General features: G+C 42.0%; 1 protein-coding gene across 8 annotated transcripts in view; it reads right to left on the reverse strand.

The window, feature by feature from the left end:
- CTNND2 (catenin delta 2) overlaps positions 1–21111 on the reverse strand; it is a 1213609-nt gene that overhangs the window by 618689 nt on the left and 573809 nt on the right. For all 8 annotated transcript variants that reach the window (XM_073630701.1, XM_073630699.1, XM_073630697.1 and 5 more), the window contains one exon: positions 20429–20987. In XM_073630701.1, the coding sequence (XP_073486802.1) occupies positions 20429–20987 (559 nt within the window). The remainder of the gene's footprint in view (positions 1–20428; positions 20988–21111) is intronic.

Below are 21111 nucleotides of genomic sequence, written 5' to 3' on the forward strand. Positions count from 1 at the left end.
TACTACACTCCGGCAAAACTACATAAGATGGGCAGATTGGCGGACCCTTTGTGCTCTCGCTGTCGGCAGCACAACAGGGATCTCATCCATCTCCTGTGGCGCTGCCTGAAGCTCCACTGGTACTGGAAGGAGGTGGTTGGTACGCTCAACAGGGTGTTCCAAACAAAGGTGCCTATAGACCCTATATGCTATATACTGGGGGTTCTGGAGGATGTGATCCCTGAGGAATTGATCAGGGTTGCATTCTCTAGGGCACTGTTCCAGGCCAAGAAACTTATCTTAATGGCCTGGAAGTCTGCCTCGCCACCCACTAGCAACTCCTGGATAACTCACATGGGAAATACCCTTATTATGGAAAAATACATCTACCAACACAGGGGATGTCCGGGCAGGTTTGAATGCACGAACGCATATGGTCATGCTGGCTAGATACACCTGGTCTAAGCCCCAGAGAACTGGTAATGTCTCGACTTTTGCAGTGTCCCTAAAGGGGAAGATATTCCTCATATGAACCATGTATGATGCGGGCTGTGTTGGTGGAGGGATGGAGTGGTAGAAGGAGAGTGCTAGGAATACTTTGATGTGTAGCAGTGGTAAGGATAACATGCTTGTGTATAAGTTATTGGCTGAAGAATTCTTTATATACATGTAAATTGGATGCTGTAATTTTTTGACAAGTTCAATAAAAATCTTTTTGATTTAAAAAACAAAAAAAACAAAAGCCAAAAGGCATTACGAGGTACTCATAATGGCCTGTTCTGGTATTAAACGCAGTTTTCCACTCCTCGCCCTCCTTAATCCTCACGAGATTGTATGCCCCTCTCAAATCAAGCTTTATGAAAACCATTGCTCCCTTGAGGCGTTGCTCCCTTGAACCTAAAAACAAAGTCCAAAAGGCATTATGAGGTATTTATAATGGCCTGTTCTGGTATTAAATGCAGTTTTCCACTCGTCGCCCTCCTTAATCCTCATAAGATTGTATGCCCCTCTCAAATCAAGCTTTGTGAAAACCGTTGCTCCCTTGAGGTGGTCAAATGCTCTTTTAAAAGAAGCCACAAACTCTGGGTAACTCAAGACAACAGGTTTTTGCGTCTCCCATAGAGGGTTTGCCCAGGCCAAGGCTCTCTCAGAAAGCAAAGATATCACAAAACCTACTTTGCTTCTCTCCGTGGGAAAAGCCTGGGGCAGCATCTCAAAATATATCTCAACCTGGTTGAGAAACCCTCTGCATTAGACTGGATCACCCCCAAATCGCTTAGAGAGGTAATGCTCGAGGCGGGTGCCTGCACAGAGACTGGAGCAGCAGCAACGACAGCCTGCAACACAGGTTGTACCGGACCAGCCACAGTGGGAGATTCCAGGTGAGCCGTGCGACTCAGGAGCGTTTGTAACGATATGGCAAACTAATACATGCAGTGATCCCGCTCATCCAATCTGGAAAAAATATTACCAACAAGTGGATTGACTGCATCTTCTGAATTCATGGCCTTCGCCTACTGTCAGAAACCATGAATCAGACTGAGACAGAAGTACAGTTAAATCACACTTGTTTAATAATAATAAAAAGGTAAACAGAGTAAACGTAGTCAAAAAATAGCCAGAGTTCAGGAACCGGAATGGATAGTCAGACAAGCCAAAACATCAGGGAGCCAGAGATGAGCGTAGTAGAACAGCAAGCAGGATCTGGAGCCAGAAGGAATGTCAGCCAAGCAAGCCTTTACCAGGAACACAGGAGAGCGTCTTTAGAGATGTGACATAGGCGAAGGCAGAGATCATCTGGGCTGGACGGCTTAAGTAGGCAGGACTGACGAGCAGGATATCATAAACAGGTGAGTCACTGTGGAGAGAAAGGAGCTGGCAATTAGCTGAGTGGCCAGCTTTGAGAAGGAAGGGCTGAGCCAAGGCCCTGACAGAGTGATGGGTTGACAAACGCAAAGTCGATTGAAAGCCATCCGATGGGATGTGAAAAAACAGGAGAACGCCTTGGTGTCAGGGTGACACCATCTCCATGCTTCAGTCAAATCCGCTGCCAGTGCCCAGGATGCCAACAGACCAGAAAAAAAACCTGATACAGGTTTATCTAAAATCGGGAGAGACAATGGCATTAAAATCACCAGAAATGAACAGTGTAGATGAGGAATAATGTGTAACCTTGTCTAGAATAGCATATAAAATGAAATCCAAGAAAGGGGGGGACATAGATAGCCACTACCATATAATGCTATTGCCAAAGTTGCAGGACAACTATAACATATTTACCCTGGGTATCAGTATGCACAGCCTCCTATGTGGAAGTGATTTACTAATAAGTATTGAAACCCCCCTGGAATAGTTGGAATATGTAGCATGGAAACCTTTTTGTATCCAGGGTTTTTTTTTAAGCCAGAAGCTTGCTGCCCATCAGATGCATCTCTTGAAGTAAAAATATGTGGGGCCAAGGGTTTAAGATACTGAAAGAGGAGAGCTCTTTTAAACCTAGAGTTCAATTCCCGGACTTTCCAGAAAAAGGTTTTTATTGTTTCAAAACATGTCCCAGTCATGATGACCAGCGTGGGTCAGTGCGTGCGAAAAGGGCATGGCAATGAGAGGGGGCAACCCGAGGGGCAGCAAAAAGATGGAGCAAGCCACCACACACACACAAATAAAGAGCACAAAAAAAATACCATCATACCCAAGCGCAACAGCGCTTACCCTGCCCACACCTAAACAAGCCACGGTAACTAAAGACCGTTAGAGGGGCTTGTACCCAAAAACTAACTGCAAGGCAAAAAAAATAAATCAGTCACAGTTAAAACAGTGTCCGAAGAAGGGGAGGAGGAAGCAACCGTTCCCTGGGCAATCCAAGGCAGAGAGGACTGTTGAGTGTGGAGAGGTAGGTAGAAATAATGATGGCACCTGCTGGTGCAGCTGCTGGAGTTATATACGTCTAGACAACACACCGCCCAGGACTAGTGGACTCCATAATAAGGAGCGGGAACCTCAGGGGATATAGGATTCAGTTTAGAGATAGTACCCGGAAATAATTGATAACAGGTGCAGGATGATCCCCCTTAATGAGGACATGTAGGCAAGAAAATGGCAACAGGCCCAAACAGATAAATGATACCTTTAAGGCACAGCCAAGCATGGCAAAAGGGATATGGGATTCTGTAGTGATGAAGCCTCACTAGGAACCGCGAGCATCCAGCCAGGCAGAGGTCGACTCTGGGGTCAAAGAAGCGGGACCTGACTCCATCAATGATACGAAGCTTGCTGGGGAAAAACAGACTGTAGGTGAGTCTCCCAGAGACTCTTGCGAACCTCTTCGTAGGATCAACGACGCTGCTGGATTTCAGGTGAGTAGTTCGGAAAGATAGAGATGTGAGTATTGTTGAATTAGAGGTCTTGCTTCTTGCATGCCAGGGCCAGCAGCATGTCTCTGTCCCTGTAATTAAGCAGCCACAGTAGCAAATGTCATGGCGGGCCCCTCGGATCGGTGGGGCCGGTGGCACTACGTGGCCACGTTCTACCATAAATGTGGCTAGGAGATTTTCCAGGCCCAGAAGCATGGTCAGGAAGGACTCAACAAATTCAGCCAGCCTGGAACCCTCCACTTTTTCTGGAAGGCCCAGGATCCGCAGATTATTGCGCCTATGACGATTTTCTGTGTCAATGGCTTTATCTTGGAGTGCCTTTACCTGAATTTTTGTTTTAAATTATGTTTATTGAATTTATACACATATAAAACATTCCACATCATTTCAAAGACAAAAATACAGAACATTCAAAGAAAAAACACAACACTGGATCTATCCCACAACATACCCCTTTCAGAATACCACATTTTCCATAGTTCTCAGGGAAAGTGAAGAGTCTCAAAAAAGAAACATTTTTTAAAATTGAAAATATTTCACCAACTCCCCCCTCAACCCCAGAAAGAAGAAAAAAAACCCCACACCACACTCCCCCCCCAACATATATTATTTGATGCTGTCAACAAACCAATCCCCCCACCCTCAATCTGTTACCTTCGTCCAATTGTGTATTGGTGAATAATATCCCCTTCCTCTTACCTATAATATTTAAATCCCGAAAGGAAAGAAAAAAAAATCCTTTTTGTATATAAATCTGTGACCTTTCCCAACCCTCTTTATTTATTTTGGGAGAGGAGAGAGTCTATCTCTCTGCCTCCATTACAATCTCCTCTAAAAATCCTACCCTTTATATTTATTTATGAGGAGGAAAGAGTCTCATCTCTCTACCAACATTACTATCACCCCTTCAAATTGTGTATTTCTATTCTGTGTCAAGGGAAGAGAGATCAAGAAAAAAAAAAAGGGGGGGGCCCTCTAGATACCACCCTCACTCCCCTTATAACTCGCATAAACCAGGGATTGTTTAAAATCCAATCAGCTCTTCCAAGTATTAATGAATCTCATTTCAGAGTCATTTTGCGAATGTATAACTTCTTTCCATAAGCCTTATTCTGTCTACCTCCCTAAACCAATCCTTTATCATCTGTATTTTCTTTAATTTCCATTGTTTCGAGATTAATGCCTTTGCTGCATTCAACAAAATTGGAGTGATTGCTGCTCTATATTTCTTCCTAGGCACCTCCATTGCATGAAACAAGCATTGCCAGGGGTCAAGTCCAGTTTCAGTCCCACTGATCTTCTTAATTAAATCTAATACTTCCGCCCAATATGGCTGGATCAGATTACACTGCCACCATATATGTGCATGGGAGCCAATCTGCCCACATTCCCTCCAACATAGAGTAGAGGCAATATATCGGGGTTCATTCTATGCAGTTTTAATGGGACATAGTACCATTTAATTAATGATTTATAATTCATTTATTTTGTCCTTGTGTCCGTTTAAGTAGAGTGAATATAATCCAGAACTTTACTTTTCATTGTTGTGGGCAATACCTGGTTCAATTCTATTTCCCAGCTCTCCAAAGGACACTTGGACTCGCCGTCTAGAGGGATCATCAACATCTTATATATATACTAGAAATCCCTTGTCTATTTATTCCCCTGGTCAACTAGTCTTTCCCATAGGTTTAGTCTACTGACTGAGAGAAGGGGTTTTGGAAGAGACTTTACAAAATATTGGAGTTGCCTGTATCTTCACACATCCCAAGGTATGGTACAATATGTCTCTCACAATTCCGATAATGAACAAAGGACATTTCCCTTCAGAACATCTTTTAACCTCAGATGATCCGAGAGGGTCCATTTTAAATACAGTTTGTTATCTTTCCCTGGCGGGAAATAATTATTACCTGTCAGGGGCAACACAGGGCTGTTATACTGCCAAGTTATGCTTTTAAGTAATTTATCCCATGCTCTTACTGTTTCTATAGTAATTGGGGCCATTTCTCTAGAGAGATCTCTATATTGCTTTGGGATCCAGATAATCTGGCCCAGAGCAGATTTACTCAAGTTTTCCTCCAGTGACACCCATTTTTTATGCAAAGAACCATGAAACCAGTCCATGATTCTCCGCAGAACCACTGCCGCATGATATTTTTCAAGATCTGGAAGAAATACACCCCCCCTCTCTTTTGGTCTAAGTATTTTTTATAGGCAATACGATTGCCTCTATTATTCCAAACAAATTTCTACAGTAGCAATCTAAGGATTTTGAAGTAGGCCACAGGAATATTAATCGGGACACTTTGAAAAATATAAAAAGCTTTCGGGAGAATCATAATTTTGATCACACTTATCCTGTCGAACCATGACAGTCTATGAACAGGGTATCCTTTCAAATCTTGTTTAATTTTATTCAGTAGAGGTATATAATTATCTTGATATAGACTGTTGTTGATACTGACAGAAATACTCCCAGATATTTTATTCCCTTTTGCTTCCACATAAAGGGGTACAGCGCTCTAAGGGCCCTACTTTCAATTGAGGGAACAGAGATATTTAATATCTCTGTTTTCTCCATATTGATCTTAAGATTCGATACATCCCCATAATTACTCAATTCTACCAGAATCTTTGGGAGTGTTTGTGTAGGATTCGTTATATATAACATAATGTCATCCGCAAACCTATCTTATGTTCTTGTCCAGCGACCTCTATACCTTCAATTTTATAGTTGGCTCTTATAGAAGCTAAAAAAGGTTCTAAAGAAAACACAAAAAGCAAGGGGGAAATGGAGCAGCACTGATGTGTACCGTTATAAACTGAAAAGGTTTCTGATAGAGTTCCGTTTACCTGGATTTTAGCCGTAGGGTTAGAATATAGAGCCTCTATCCACCAAAGCATACGTGGGCCTATACCAAATTTATGTAGTGTCTGCAACATAAAATCCCAATCTAACCTATCAAAGGCCTTTTTGGCATCTACTGAAAGGAAAAGAACGTATTTCTTACATTTTTTTACTTCATTAATAGGGTTGTTTTTAGTATGTTGTCCTTCGTTTTCCTCCCAGGGACAAAACCTGCTTGATCTTTTTCTATACATTCTGGCATATAAGGCTTCAGTCTTTCGGCCAATATCCTCGCATAAATTTTTATTTCTTCATTAATCAGGGATATTGGCCTAAAGCTGGTACATAACGTTGGATTCTTCCCTTCCTTTACTAAAAGTGATATAAAAGCCCCAAGGCTTCTTCACGTATCTTCATGCCTTCCCCAATGGAATTCATATATAGGTGATAAAAAGGAGTCAGGATTCCTTAAAACTTTTTAAAGTATAAGGATGTGTACCCATATGGGCCTGGACTTTTACCAACCTTACTAGTTTTAATTGCCTGTTCTATTTCTTCCTTAGAGAAATCTCTAACATGCTTGTATCTTCTTCGGATATAGCTGGTAGCTTTATCTTCCGTAAGTACTGTTCTATTTTATTTCTTCTATTTTGCCTGTCATCGCAATTTTGAATATCGTTTACTTTATATAGTGATTGATAGTACCCCAAGAAGATTTTACTAATATCCCTAGTAGAGTGTTTCATCTCTCCCTTTTTAGCTTTCATTTTCGCAATATAGTTCAAATTCCTTCTAGGTTTAATCACCACCGCCAGCAGTCTCCCAGATTTATTACCAAATTCATATTGCCTTTTATCTGTTCTAATGAATACCCGTTTAATATCCTGCTCCATCAAATCCCTCAATGCCTCCCGCTTTCCTGTTAACTCAGCCATTAACCTCTCTCACAGGCAGGAGAGGGACGGGTATTCACAGGCTGCCCCGGTGGCTTGGCGGCTGCGACCCCTCCTCTCCTCTCGCTCCTCTCAGTGACGCCAACCCGAGTTGCAACCTGCTGTGGAGGAGTCCAGCCAAGAACGAGGGAGAAAACAAGCAGCTGGAGATATCTCGAGGCCTGGATCAGGTCAGCTTCGGGCAGTAAGTAATTGTCAGGACAGGAACATAGGCCGGCTTCAATAGGGAGGTTTGAGTTCTCTGATGGCTTCTAGCATAATCGCTCGGGGTAACACACAGGATCTCACAGCTTCACGCTGCTACTTGGCGCCATCTTGCTCCACCCCCCCTTTTCCTGAATTTTCAAGGCATGCAGCTCTCGGGAGTCTGTTCTGATGGTGTCCTCAACTTGGCAGATCCTGTTCTCTACTGCACTCAGACAGGAGCGGAATTTCTCCATATTATACCTTATCAAGCTGACATCCATAGACAAAAAATATATTATTTTGGACATCAGAGTCTCCCTGTTAGAAATAATAACAGCCATTAGATCGGCGCTGGTAGGGCCATCAGGGGCCAGCTCCGCTAGAGATGTCTGCGTGCATGCAGCCATGGTCTCACACTGTGTCCTCGTGGGCAAGATAGCAGTCGCAGGAGATGAGCGGGAGGGGCACAGAGAAGACCGAGTGCCGCAACGCTTTGGAGGAGACATTGGCATCTTCCAGAGATATGTCACTGGTATGCGGAGAATGTGACAGGCTCGGAGAGCCGGTGAATTGGAAAGGTTAGCCACCGCAGGATGATAATAAAGGATTAGAACACGGAGCTCCAGCGATGTGCGATCTGCCTCACTTACATCCCAGCCATGCCCTCGACAATGCTTCTTCGTACTACCAACTGTCACACATCGAATCAGTTTTGTCAGATGATCCTGAGGTGGTGGTGTTAAATAACTGAAATGCTGCAGTTAATCATGGGTGGGTGTTTAGGAGTGGTCCAGAACATAGAAATTAAAGCCTTAGTTCCAGTTTCCACTGAAAACACAGAGCTCGTTCCTGTGCGATTTGTGTGCGAGTCAATGCAATTTGCAGTGTGATGCTATTTTCAGCCCATTCTTTTGAACTGTCTGAAATTGCACTGGATTACACCAAAAATAGTACTTTAACCACTTACCGACCGCCGCACGACGATGTACGTCCAAACTTTGAACGGGGATATCGTTGTTATGGCAGCAACTAGCTGCCATAACCCCGGTATCCCCGTTTTCGTGCAGCGGCCGGCTTTCAGATAAAAGTGGTCCCTGCAGCGGATTCGCCGTGAGATCACTTTTATCAGTGGCAGGAGAGGGGCCCCCCCCCCGCCGCGATCCGGTGCCCTCCGCCGCTTACCAGAGCCGTCAGTAGCAGCGGAGGCAATTGCATCTGTCTCCGTCCTGTGCCTGGAAACGAGTGAGGCTAAGATGGCGCCCACTCGTCTCCATGACACTGCTGGGTGGAAGCGACGTCAAAACGTCACTTCCGCCCACGCCTCTTAAAGGCACATTTTTTCAAATGTCATTTTTTTAAATGACTTTTTTTTTTTTTTTTTATTGCATTTTAGTGTAAATATGAGATCTGAGGTCTTTTTGACCCCAGATCTCATATTTAAGAGGTCCTGTCATGCTTTTTTCTATTACAAGGGATGTTTACATTCCTTGTAATAGGAATAAAAGTGACACAATTTTTACAAAAAAAACCTGTAAAAATAAATAAAATAATGTAAAATAAATAATAAAAAAAAAATTTAAAAAACCCCCCGTCCCGACAAGCTCACGCACAGAAGCGAACGCATACGCGAGTAGCGTCCGCATATGAAAACGGTGGTCAAACCACACATGTGAGGTATCGCCGTGACCGGTAAAGCGAGAGCAATAATTCTAGCCCTAGATGTCCTCTATACCGCAAAATATGCAACCTGTAGAATTTTTTAATCGTCGCCTATGGAGATTTTTGAGGGTAAAAGTTTGACGCCATTCCACGAGCGGGCGCAATTTTCAAGCGTGACATGTTGGGTATCAATTTACTTGGCGTAACATTATATTTCACAATATAAAAAAAAAATTGGGCTAACTTTACTGTTGTCTTATTTTTTTATTCAAAAAAGTTAATTTTTTCCAAAAAAGTGCGCTTTTAAGACCGCTGCGCAAATACGGTGCAAAAAAAAAAAAAGTATTGCAACGACCGCCATTTTATTCTCTAGGGTGTTAGAATAAAAACCATATATAATGTTTGGGGTTCTAAGTAATTTTCTAGCAAAAAAAACTGTTTTAAACATGTAAACACCTAAAATCCAAAACGAGGCTGGTCCTTAAGTGGTTAAAAACACACTGTAACCAGATTGCATGGTACTGCAGTACCATAAAAAAAAAAACCTCCCTCAAAATAATGTGAATGATGCTCAACCCCTCCTTCTATAAAATAAAAATATATAAAGAAATATATATCAAGGATTCTGAAATTGGGTGAATAACCCACAATCTTGTCATATCTTCAGAAGATATTCCCAATAATGTGTAAAGATTTGACTTCTATTGCAAAAATATAGTTAAAAACACACATATCATACATTAAACACATTAAAACATTTTCAGCCAGCCTGCTCCTATCTGGCTTGTTGATGTAAATTTGGACGCTGGGATCCAGTGAGCCTATCAATTAATCTGAGTACTCCATATGTATACTTACTCACACATTGCTTAAATTAAGGAGGATGGCCACCCCTAAAGCATATATTGACTGAGACAAAATATATGTTGACTGAAAAAAGTCCATCAAAGAACTGTGGAGTAATAATCATCCGCATGGTAAAGAAAGTTCCTTTGAAATTTCATTCATCTGTATTTTGTAGGAATGTCCCTTTAAGAGATGACCTCCTGTGTTTAGAATGTATCAAGCCAGCTGCCCAACACAGATCCAGCAGGCAAGTTGAGATCACTGAATTAGCGGTGTCTAATTCAGTCTTTTCCAGTTTCCAGGGGCATTGGCAAGCTGGATTAAAGGAGAAATGCAGCCAAAGCTTGTTTGGTTGTACTTCTCCTGTGGATCATAGGAGTGCAGTTTGTTTTGCACTCCTGTGCGGCTGACATGCTTGGACCGGCACCCAGCTCAGCCTCTCAGCAAGCCACTGAGAGCCTGAGCCGCCCTCTCCTGCCCCCTCCAAAGCATGGCACCCAAGTGACGAGGGGGGGAGGTGCAGACAGCGGTCACCAGCTCTCTGCTCAGGGAACCCTGAGAGCTGAGCAATCGGACTGATGCTGCATCCACCTAGGTAAGTATAATTCTGCAAAAAAAAAAAAACATACTTCTCTTTTAACCACTTTAGCCAAGAGCCTCTTTTAGAGACTTGTTGTTTACAAGTTAAAATCATTTTTTTTTGCTAGAAAATTACTTAGAACCACCAAACATTATATATTTTTTTCAGACACCCTAGAGAATAAAATGGCAGTCATTGCAATACTTTATTTCACACCGTATTTGCTCAGCGGTCTTACAAGCGCAATTTTTTGGTGAAAAATACAATTTTTTTAATTAAAAAATAAGACAACAGTAAAGTTAGCCCAATTTTTTTCTATATTGTGAAAGATAATGTTACGCTGAGTAAACTGATACCCAACATGTCACGCTTCAAAACTGCGCCTGCTCGTGGAATGGCAACAAACAACTTTGGTCCTTAAAAATCTCCATTGGCGACGTTTAAAAATTTCTACAGGTTACCAGTTTTGCGTTACAGAGGAGGTCTTGAGAATTATTGTCCTCTTTCTAACAATCGCGGTGATACCTCACATGTGTGGTTTTAACACGGTTTTCATATGCGGGCACGACTTACGTATGCGTCCGCTTCTGCGCAAGAGCTCGGCGGGATAGGGTGCTTTACAATTTTTTTTTCTTATTTATTTTATTTTTTATTTTTACACTGTCCTTTTAAAAAAAAATTTGGGTCACTTTTATTCCTATTACAATGAATGTAAACATCCCTTGTAAAAGAAAAAAGCATACCAGGATCTCTTAAATGTGAGATGTGGGGTCAAAAAGACCTCACATCTCACATTTACACTTAAATGCAATAAAAAAAAAAAGTCTTTTTTGCAAAAAAAAAAAATTCCCCTTTAAGACCATTGGGCGGAAGTGATATTTGACATTGCTTCCGCCATTCAATGTTATGGAGCCTAGCGGGGGCCATCTTTCTCTCATTCGGCATCCAGACTCAGAGGGGAAAGGACGCGATAGTTTCTGCCACTACTGGCGGGTCTGGTAAGCGGCGGAGACGCCCGGAGAGTGGCTGAAGAGAGGGGGCCCCTCTCCCGCCCCCGATAAAAGTGATCTCGCGGCACTTCCCTTGCATCGTATTTGGTCCGCCGGACCAGCACACAGACGAACAGTTTTCCCAATTTTAGCCCGTCGGACTTTGAGTCCGTCGGACAGATTTGAAACATGTTCTATTTCTAGGTCCGTCTGATTTTTATCCCAAAAAGCTATCGGACAAGCCCACACACTATCGGATTGTCCGCCGGACTAATCCCGTCGGACCTAGTCCACCGGAAAGTCCGCTCGTGTGTACGCGGCATTAAGGGAACCGCATGCCGTTCCTGAAAATACCGGGGTTATGGCAGCTAGCTGCTGCCATAACCCCGGTATTTTTTTTTTTTTTTTTTCCAACAAAGTTTTTTTATTTTATTGTGAAACAGTTTGCATACAAGTTATGTTATTTTCACATACTTATACAAGTATACATTACAAGGTAATTGTACGTAAAATAAAGATGGGTACATACATGAATGGTTTGTTGTACGTTTCTACTGACATTCTCAATTAATATTATCATTTAAAGTAGAATATGATTATTATACTTTCATTGAGGAGTGATTTTTCTGGTGTAAAAGCAATTTATAATGATCATGAACAAGTTTCCGAGTCCTGTAGCCATCGATCCCATATTCTATAGTATTTGTCTGGGCACCCTCTATTTATGTATATCACCCGTTTGTACGGGAGTGTCCCATTTACTTCTGCTTTCCACTCTTTAATCTCGGGTGGTAAGGGACGCATCCACTTCCTAGCTATTATCTTTCTACATGAGAAGAGGGTCTCCTGTAGAAATACCTTGGTATATTTTTCCAGTGGGTTCGGGAATACCCCCAACAGGCATTGTTTGGGGTCTAGTGTCACAGGTGAGCCCATATTGTCGTGAAGAAAGGTCACTATCTGTTTCCATAGGCCCTGTATCTGTGGGCATGACCAGAGGAGATGATAGAATGAACATTCTGAGGACTCACACATTGGACACAAAGTTGAGTAGTTGTGTTTGTATCTAGCTACCCTATGTGGGGTTAGGTATGTGCGATGTATTATATATAAGTGTGTCAGTCTGTCTGACAGTCTGGGAGACACCTCTTTACACGCGTCCAGTGCTTCTTCCCATTCCTCATCTTCTAGGTTACCCAGATCCCTTCCCAGCGGGATTTGAGACCGTATGCTATTTTTGTGGCTATTGGGATAGTAAGCATGTTGTAGAAACAGGAGATTAATTTTTTTGGGTCTGTGTCTTTTATGATTGCTATTAAAGGATTGGAAGCTGACTGTAATGAGAGTTGTGGAAATTGTGCCTGTATTGCATGTCTTAATTGAAGGAATTTGAATACCATATTGTTGGCCAAATGGAATTCCTCTCTAAGAGTGTCAAAACTCCTAAGGGTTCCACCCGACCAAACATGGTGTAAGTAGAGTACACCCCTCTCCATCCAAGGCCGCGGGTCCTGGATGTTGTGGAGCTCTGATAGGTCCCTGTTACACCATAAGGGAGTGAAGTCGTTATGTCTGGGTATATTGAGTTTATTGTTTGCGAGTTCCCAGATGCGTCTGTACTGGTATATCAGGGATGTTCTGTTTATGTTACCTTCATCGGTCTTAGTGCCCATGGTGATAGCATATATAGAATCTGAGGTTCCTTGGGCCCATCGTGGGCAAAGTAGTATCCGGAATCTTTCACTGTCTACCTTATCTATATGGTAAAGTTGGGAGAGTTGGGACGCAATATAGTAGTGATTAAAGTCTGGGAGTGCTGTGCCTCCCATGTCTGTTGGGTTTTTGAGGGTTTGCCATGCAATCTTGTGTCTATTTTTCCCCCACACAAAGGGTTTGATAAGGGACTCCATTATTTTAAAGTGTTTTAGGGGTATGTATGTTGGGGCATGCCAGAGTATATATAATATTTTAGGGAGTAGTATCATTTTTATGAGATTGATGCGGCCCCATACTCCTAAGGGCAGTTTGGTCCACGACTGTGTTTTAATTTTAATAAGGGAATATAATGGTTTAATATTGAGTGTTATATAGTCTGCTGAATTGTTGGAGGTATTTATTCCTAGGTATTTAATTGTGTTTACTCTTTGTAATGGTAGGGTGGCCTGGAATTCCGTAAGTGGGAAGGTGTCTATTGGTAAAACTTGGGATTTCCCCCAATTTATTTTGAGACCCGAGAATTTCCCAAAACGTTCGATTATCTGAAGAGCCCGGTGGAGGGAAGGACCTGGGTCCGCCAGATATAATAATGTGTCATCAGCGTACATGCTGATTTTTTCTGTAAGGGTTCCAGTTTTTAATCCTATGATCTCTGGGTCTGTCCGAATAGAAATAGCTAGTGGTTCCGCAACCAGAGCATACAGTAATGGGGACAATGGGCAGCCCTGTCTCGTGCCTCTGTGGAGGTCGAACTTCTGAGACGGCCATCCATTCGCCACCACTCTGGCCTTAGGGTTCTGATATAGTAATTGTACCCATTGAATGAATTTTGGACCAAAACCATATCGTTCAAGACAGCACCAGAGGTAACCCCACTCAACCGAGTCGAAAGCCTTGGCTGTATCAAGGGTGACTATCACTCTTGTGCCTACATTCTCATGTGTAGCCTGCATGTTTATAAATAGTTTCCGTAGGTTAAAGGAAGTGTTACGTCCCGGCATAAAACCTGCCTGGTCAGCATGTATAAGGCTGAGTATCGCTCGGTTGAGTCGCATGGCTAGGATTTTGGCCAGAATCTTGATATCAGCCTGTAGTAATGAAATAGGGCGGTAGGATTCGGGGTTACCCAGGTCCTTGCCCGGTTTGGGTATTAAGACTATTGTGGCTTCACCCATAGAGGCTGGGAGGGTGAATTGTTTAAACATGGTATTGTAGAGGGTAAGTAATTTGGGGGTGATTATTTCATTGTAGTGAGAGTAAAATTCTATGGGTAACCCATCTGAGCCAGGGGATTTAGATTTGGCGAAACTCGCAATTGCGGTGTCTATTTCCTCCCTAGTGAGAGGGGCCTCTAGAAGCTCCCTTTGGTCAATCGTAAGTTGAGGGAATGCTATTCCTTCCAGGAAGGGAGTCATCTCATCTGGTCCCTCTTGGGTCCTAGAGTTGTATAAGTCCATGAAGAACTCCCTGAACTTAGATGATACAACAGGAGGATCTGTGATTTTTTGCCCTTCTGGGCCCTGAAGTGCAATTACCACTGGGGGTCTATCCTCATTTCGAGCCAGAAACGCCAGGAGTTTTCCAGCTCTCTCTCCCTGCTCAAAATACTTCTGTTTGGCAAAAAATAATTTCTGTCTTGCTTTTTCGTATTGGAGTTGATTCATAATCCTGGATTGTAGTTTTAAATGGGAGGCGTTAGCTTGGGATGGGTCAGTTTGATATGTGTGTTCTGTACGTGATAATTCAGTTTCCGCCTTCTCATAAATGTCTGATGAGTTTGTTTTGATCCTGTTGATGCGAGTTATTAGGGTGGCCCTGGCGTGTATTTTAAAGGTCTCCCACACTATCAGGAAAGAGGCAGAGTTTGTGTTTTCCCGGAAGAAGGTCTCCCATTCGGCTGAAAAGTCGTCATCCTCTGGCAACAGCTTCAGCCAGAACGGATTGAGGCGCCATGAAATTGGTGGTTTATCTATGTGGAAGGTAAGGGTGATCCAGTATGGAGCATGATCCGAGAGCATTCTAGGACCAAACTCTGTCTCAAGAAGACGTGCTAACAGATTTTGGGATATAAAAATAAAATCAATTCTTGACATAGTATTGTGTGTTGCTGAGAAGCAGGAGTATTTACGTGTGTGTGGATGTTTATGTCTCCAGGTGTCTATCAAGTGAAAAGGTGAGAAAAGCCTGGCGAGTCTAGTATCCTTGGGAGGGTTTATAGCAAGTGGAGTTGGTCTCAGTCTGTCTAGTTCTTCATTAAGTGTACTATTGAAATCTCCCATCCATATTGTTTGAGCTGTTGGGTATTTTGCTATGAAGGAAATTCCCTCCAGTAGTATAGAGGTGGAGAATGGGGGAGGGACATAGACAGCCAGGATCAAGAAGGGTTCCCCGTGTAATTTAGAGGATATAAATATATATCTACCTTGCGGGTCAGTGTGTAGCTCGCATAGTTCAAAGTGTACTGTTTTTGCGATAAGTACTGAGACACCTCTTGAGTGTGTTGTGTGGGTCGAGTGGAACGCACAGCCCACCCATGGGCGACGGAGTGCCATCTGAAGTCTACCCTCTATGTGTGTCTCGACCAGGGTCACCACATCCGCTCTTTGCTTTTTAAGAAATGCGAGAGCTGCCGCCCGTTTAATTTTGTCTCGTAATCCCCTCACGTTCCATTTAAGGAACTTCAATGACAGTTTGGGCATTGTTGTTTGTGACTATACATTAGTGTATTAATGTAGCCTTTAGCCCTATTGTGGCAGGGCGATGTAGAATAGTAAGACAGAAGGGATAGGTGATCTATCACATTGCGTTTGTCCAGGGGACACCCGATAGAACCAGGACTTGTTAGTGTTGCAGACGTATCAGTTAAAGTGCACACATTTAAGTTCATTTTTCCAGCTTCCCTTCCCCTCTCCCTCCTCCCTGCAGTGTCTCTCGCCCAGCCAACGTCTGCTTGCATCAGTAATTGAGTTTTCTTTATGCTTTTGCGTCTGGTAGCATAGTAAAAGAAGAAATAATAAGAGGGGAATAAGTAAAATGGGATGGACTTCTGTGTACCCAGCCTGAAGATCCCTTTTCTTAGGAGAGACAATACAGAGAGTATCAGGTTCCCAATACATCCGCAATATAACTTGTTATGGGTAGCAAATGAACACCAGATATACGTGGGATATAGCATTGTCATACATATGTAAACCGAAGCGGGTGTGGTTGAATCCAGCTTTTTAGTTTCCCCCCCCTCCTCCCCCTTCCCTGAAACGTATTCTCTCCAATTGGTCTCAGTATGTATGCATGACAATACTTTCCCTGTGGACCCGAACTTGACACTATATTGAGGGGTAACGCATTGATATGGAAACAGGGATTGTAATAGAATATGTTTTGGTGGTCTCAATCCACATCTCTCTCTCCTTGATAGGAAAAAAATATATATGAAAAAAATAAATGGGGTTAGATTCTTTTTGGTCATGTGATGTAACTCACTGCTTACAGCACTCGAATACCAGTGAAACATAAGGCATGCCAGTGCTGCACGTTCAAACATTAAAACGCATATATTGAAATTCAACTTGTATGTTTCCCCTCCCCCCTCCCCCCTCCCTGCTTTGCATCTTCCCCAACTGATGCTAGCATTCACCCATAACAAAACTTTCTTTGCAGTCTCGGCCTTGACGGCACATTGAGAAAAAAAATAATGAAAGTAAATTATTTGAAGTAGGATAAGTGTCTGTGCACCTCTAAATTTCTCTTTCCATAAAAGAAAGAACATGGAGAGGGCTAGCCTCTCTTATAACCCCGGTATTTAATGCCAAAGTACCAATGTACAGGTAGGTTAATTTGTGTGCAGTGGTTAATGTAACTATGTAAAAATATACCATACCTGGAATTCATCTTTAAAATATAACAAAGCAACAGTTTTTATTAACTTTGGAAAGACTAGAAAGGGATTAAAACAAATGCCAAATTTTAGTTGCGGACTGCAAATCCCAATCCCCAAAATCTCAAATTTTAGGTTGTCATCAGAACAGGAGCAGATGGGAAATCAGTTTAGCTAGTGATTCATTATTATTATTATTATTATACAGGATTTATATAGCGCCAACCGTTTACGCACCGCTTTACAATACATCACACAAGAGGATGGGTTTTATAATTGGATCACCAATTTATTTATTTATTTTTGGCTTAAAGTGATACTAAAGTCTTGTTTTTTTTTTTCATAAACAAAAAAATGTTATACTTACCTGCTCTGTGCAGTGGTTTTGTACAGAGCAGCCTAGATCCTCCTGTTCTCGGGTCCATCTTCGGTGGTCCTGGCCCCTTCCTCCTGTTGAGTGCCCCCACAGCAAGCAGCTTGCTATGGGGGCACCTGAGCCGAGCCGCAGCTCCCTGTGTCCAGACACGGAGCTGTGGCCTGGCCCCGCCCCCTTCTCTGCTCATTGGCTCACTGACTTTGATTGACAGCAGTGGGAGCCAATGGCGTTGCACTGCTATCTAAGCTAAGTCTCGCAACATCGCTGGATCTAGATCGAACTCAGGTAAGTATTGGGGGGCTGAGGGGGGCTGCTGAACACAGGTTTTTTTTTTTTTTTTTCTTCCTCTTTTTTATAATGCATATGCATTAAGATAAAAAACCTTCTGCCTTTACAACCACTTTAAGTAGCTTTTCATTCCTTTATATGTTTACGATAAACGTTGGTCCTGTTGAAATAGTGTTTCCTTCCCTATTGTTATGATGATTTTTTCTTTTATCTACATTCCTATTGCATATGGTGTACAGCAAGGATATGCAATTATCCTCCAGCTGTTGCAAAACTACAAGTCCCATCATGCCTCTGCCTCTGGGCGTCGTGCTTGTGGCTGTCAGAGTCTTGCTATGCCTCATGGGACTTGTAGTTCTGCAAAAGCTGGTTGTATTCTTGATTGTGTGTAGTTAACTATTTCTTACCTTTTAGATGTTTCTCAAGAGGAGGTGTCATGGCTGACTGCAAGGTTTTTTGAACAATGCTAGAGTGAGCCTGTCCCAGGTTTGTCTCCATTAACATAAAATGCAAAAAGCCCAGACTCTAATGTGATCATACTCTAAAGCCCTACTCTGTGCATTTTTAAAAATTAAATGGACCCCCAGGCATGGTATAAGTAATATAATAAGGCTGTAATACTTATCTTTTATCCAGAGGTGTCTTCACACAATACTTTTTTGGCCACAAGATGTCCTCAGTTATGCAGTAAATGATGTCCAGCCCTTTCTTGCTCTATCTAAGACTTGATTAGGTTTTGCTGAATTTTAGCTTTAAGATTTTTCCCTTGAAAAGCAAATGGTTTTAATGCAATATCCTCATATTTGGCAAGTGTATATTCCACTGTCGTTTGGAATCATGCTGGTTGGGACGTAGATGTCATACTACTTTATTTTATTTTAGATTTATCTCAAGCAAGGATACATTTTTAACAAAAGTATGCCTTTTTTAAATGGGGCTACAAGTATATGCAGTGACAAACTGTCAAGCCAAACAAGGTACCCATTTATTATACAATCAACCATCTTTAAAAATGGCATTCATATGCCATTATATGTATAAGTTTGGACAAAAAGTTATGTCTGACTAAGTGGGAAACTAACTTGGGTAAGACCCTGGATCACGTAGCTTGGCACAACATCTGGCCAACCTCTTCAATGTGCTTTCAAAATATTCTCTGACCCCCAATCGTACATCTTGGTTTGTTCCCAATCTGTCTCTTATGTACTTTCGAGGTTGCAAAGAGCAGGGCACTTTACTCTGTATTTGGTGGACTTGCCCTAAGGCACTTCGCTTCTGGACTCAACTGTAGGCCTTGATCAGAGCTATACTGAACATATCCCTGGTACGTAATCTGTGGGAGGCTTTGCTATATAAGCTTATAGTGGCTTTATCTAAAAATCAGCAGAAATGGATGGGCTTTGCTTTCCTGGCTGCCTGTCAAACGCTGGATAGGGCTTGGCATCAGAATTATCTTAACACAGAGGTAGTTAAACATCGACTCATGGATACTATGGTGCACAAGAAGCTCACTTCCATTTTAAATGACACACACACTCAATTTCTGAAGGTGTGGGAACCATGGATCGCATAAAATGCCATATGAACCTGGACTGTTCTTTGCTTCAACTTGATGGTTCAGATGCCAATTTCAGCTGTGGTCAGGTGATTGGATCATGCGGGAATCCTTTCCCCCTCCCTTTCACCATTTTTCCCTACCCCTCTCCTTCGCCCCCCTTTTTCATTCTTTCTTTCTTCTTCCAAACTGCTGTATTTTCCATTTTTGGGCCTTGATAAACTCCCTACGTGCAGGCTTGCATGTAGTGCTTGGGCCATCTTCTTCCCCCGGTTGTAGATGGTACTACTTATGTATGAGGTGCAGACCCCCCAAGTTCAGTTTCCTACACAACTGTGCTTTCAAGTTTTGGTTGTACTTGCACTACAAGTTGCTACTATAATACCAACCAATTTGTCTTGAGCTGCCCCTGATATAATAGGGCCTATTGGTCCACATTCTCTTCTCCTTATTTTCTTATATGCTCTTTTTTGTACTGTTGTCTTACGCTGTATGAAACTTGCAAATAACTTCAAAATAAATTTTGTAAAACAAGAAGTTATGTCTATTTCTACATATGTAAAAATACGGTATGCACAGGACAATATTGCAATTTAGTATAGATTATAGGAATCAACATTCTGATTTGTAAAAGAAATGGTCAACGAGAGTTAGTTTATTAGTTGGTTTTACAAAATATACAAAAATTGTTAGAGGTTTATTAGATTTCAGTAAAGAGGAACTTCATCCCCTGTGTCCACTGTTCATTTTTTCCAGTTTCTTATCTTTTATCCTCCAAAAACATACTCACATGCCCAGCAAATCCAGCGTAGTTGTTCTGTAATCCGCTGCAACTGACTCCCTGATGACACAGTGCAAGACCTTTCCTCCTCCAGTGTTGGGTATGCCTCCTGGGATATGTGACTTGTATATCCCAGTAGGCTTCATAAGAAGGTTTCTACATCTAGGCGAGAATGGAGACAGGGGCAGGGTGGAATGTAAAAGGAATACAAAATGTAAATACCGAAAAAAAAACAAAAACTGCTTTTTCGGATTGTGGAGGTAGGAAGCAAAACAATGGAAATTTTTATTTTTTTTTATTTTAATGAAGATCTTCATTAAATGCAATGATTCAATGTTCTACATACATATATAGTGTAACAAGTTATTGTAAATAACCATAGAAAACAAACACATGTAAAAATTGAGGGTATTTACTGTACCTGCTAAGCTGCCAGGTCTTTGTAATGTAGCTGTGGCATACAGTTCTTGTGTATGCTTATTGTATTGATCAGAAGAAAGAACTAGACGTTTTGTAGGTGATAACGTAGCATATGTACCAATGGTTGAGCTCAACTGATGCAAAGGTGAAGAGTTTATATTAGACTGAATGGTTGGCGGAGAGGTTACACGGACCGATGAAGGAGACAGTCCAGCAGATGATACAACTATGTTGATAGGTGAACTGGTGCTATAAGATTTGGCAAGACGACTAGGAGACTGTTTTGGAGAAGAAACTCTTTGTGTGGTGCTGTAGCCAGTACTCTCGGAGGAAGAACCCACCCTCTGGAGTTTTGTTGGAGATCCTACTTGATGCATTGACAAAGGAGAGCTTACTCTCTGTGCCGGTAAAGTTGAACTTGAATAAAAAATTGCTGAAGAATGCTGAGAATCAGGCAAATGGAAAGCACTCCCATGGCTTGGCACAAAGTCTCTTGACTGAGAGGCAGCATGTGATTGGGAGGTTTCAGATCCAGATGAATGAGTTACTCTATTTGTACCCTGTAGTGAAAAAGGACTATTAACAAAACAGCTAAATAATATTCTGAATCAACAAACATAGGCATAATTTATTGTTAAAAAAAACAAACAAACACAATAATATACATATACATATACATATATA

This window comes from Aquarana catesbeiana, linkage group LG05 (assembly GCF_042186555.1).
Source record: "Aquarana catesbeiana isolate 2022-GZ linkage group LG05, ASM4218655v1, whole genome shotgun sequence".
NCBI classification, from domain to species: domain Eukaryota; kingdom Metazoa; phylum Chordata; class Amphibia; order Anura; family Ranidae; genus Aquarana; species Aquarana catesbeiana.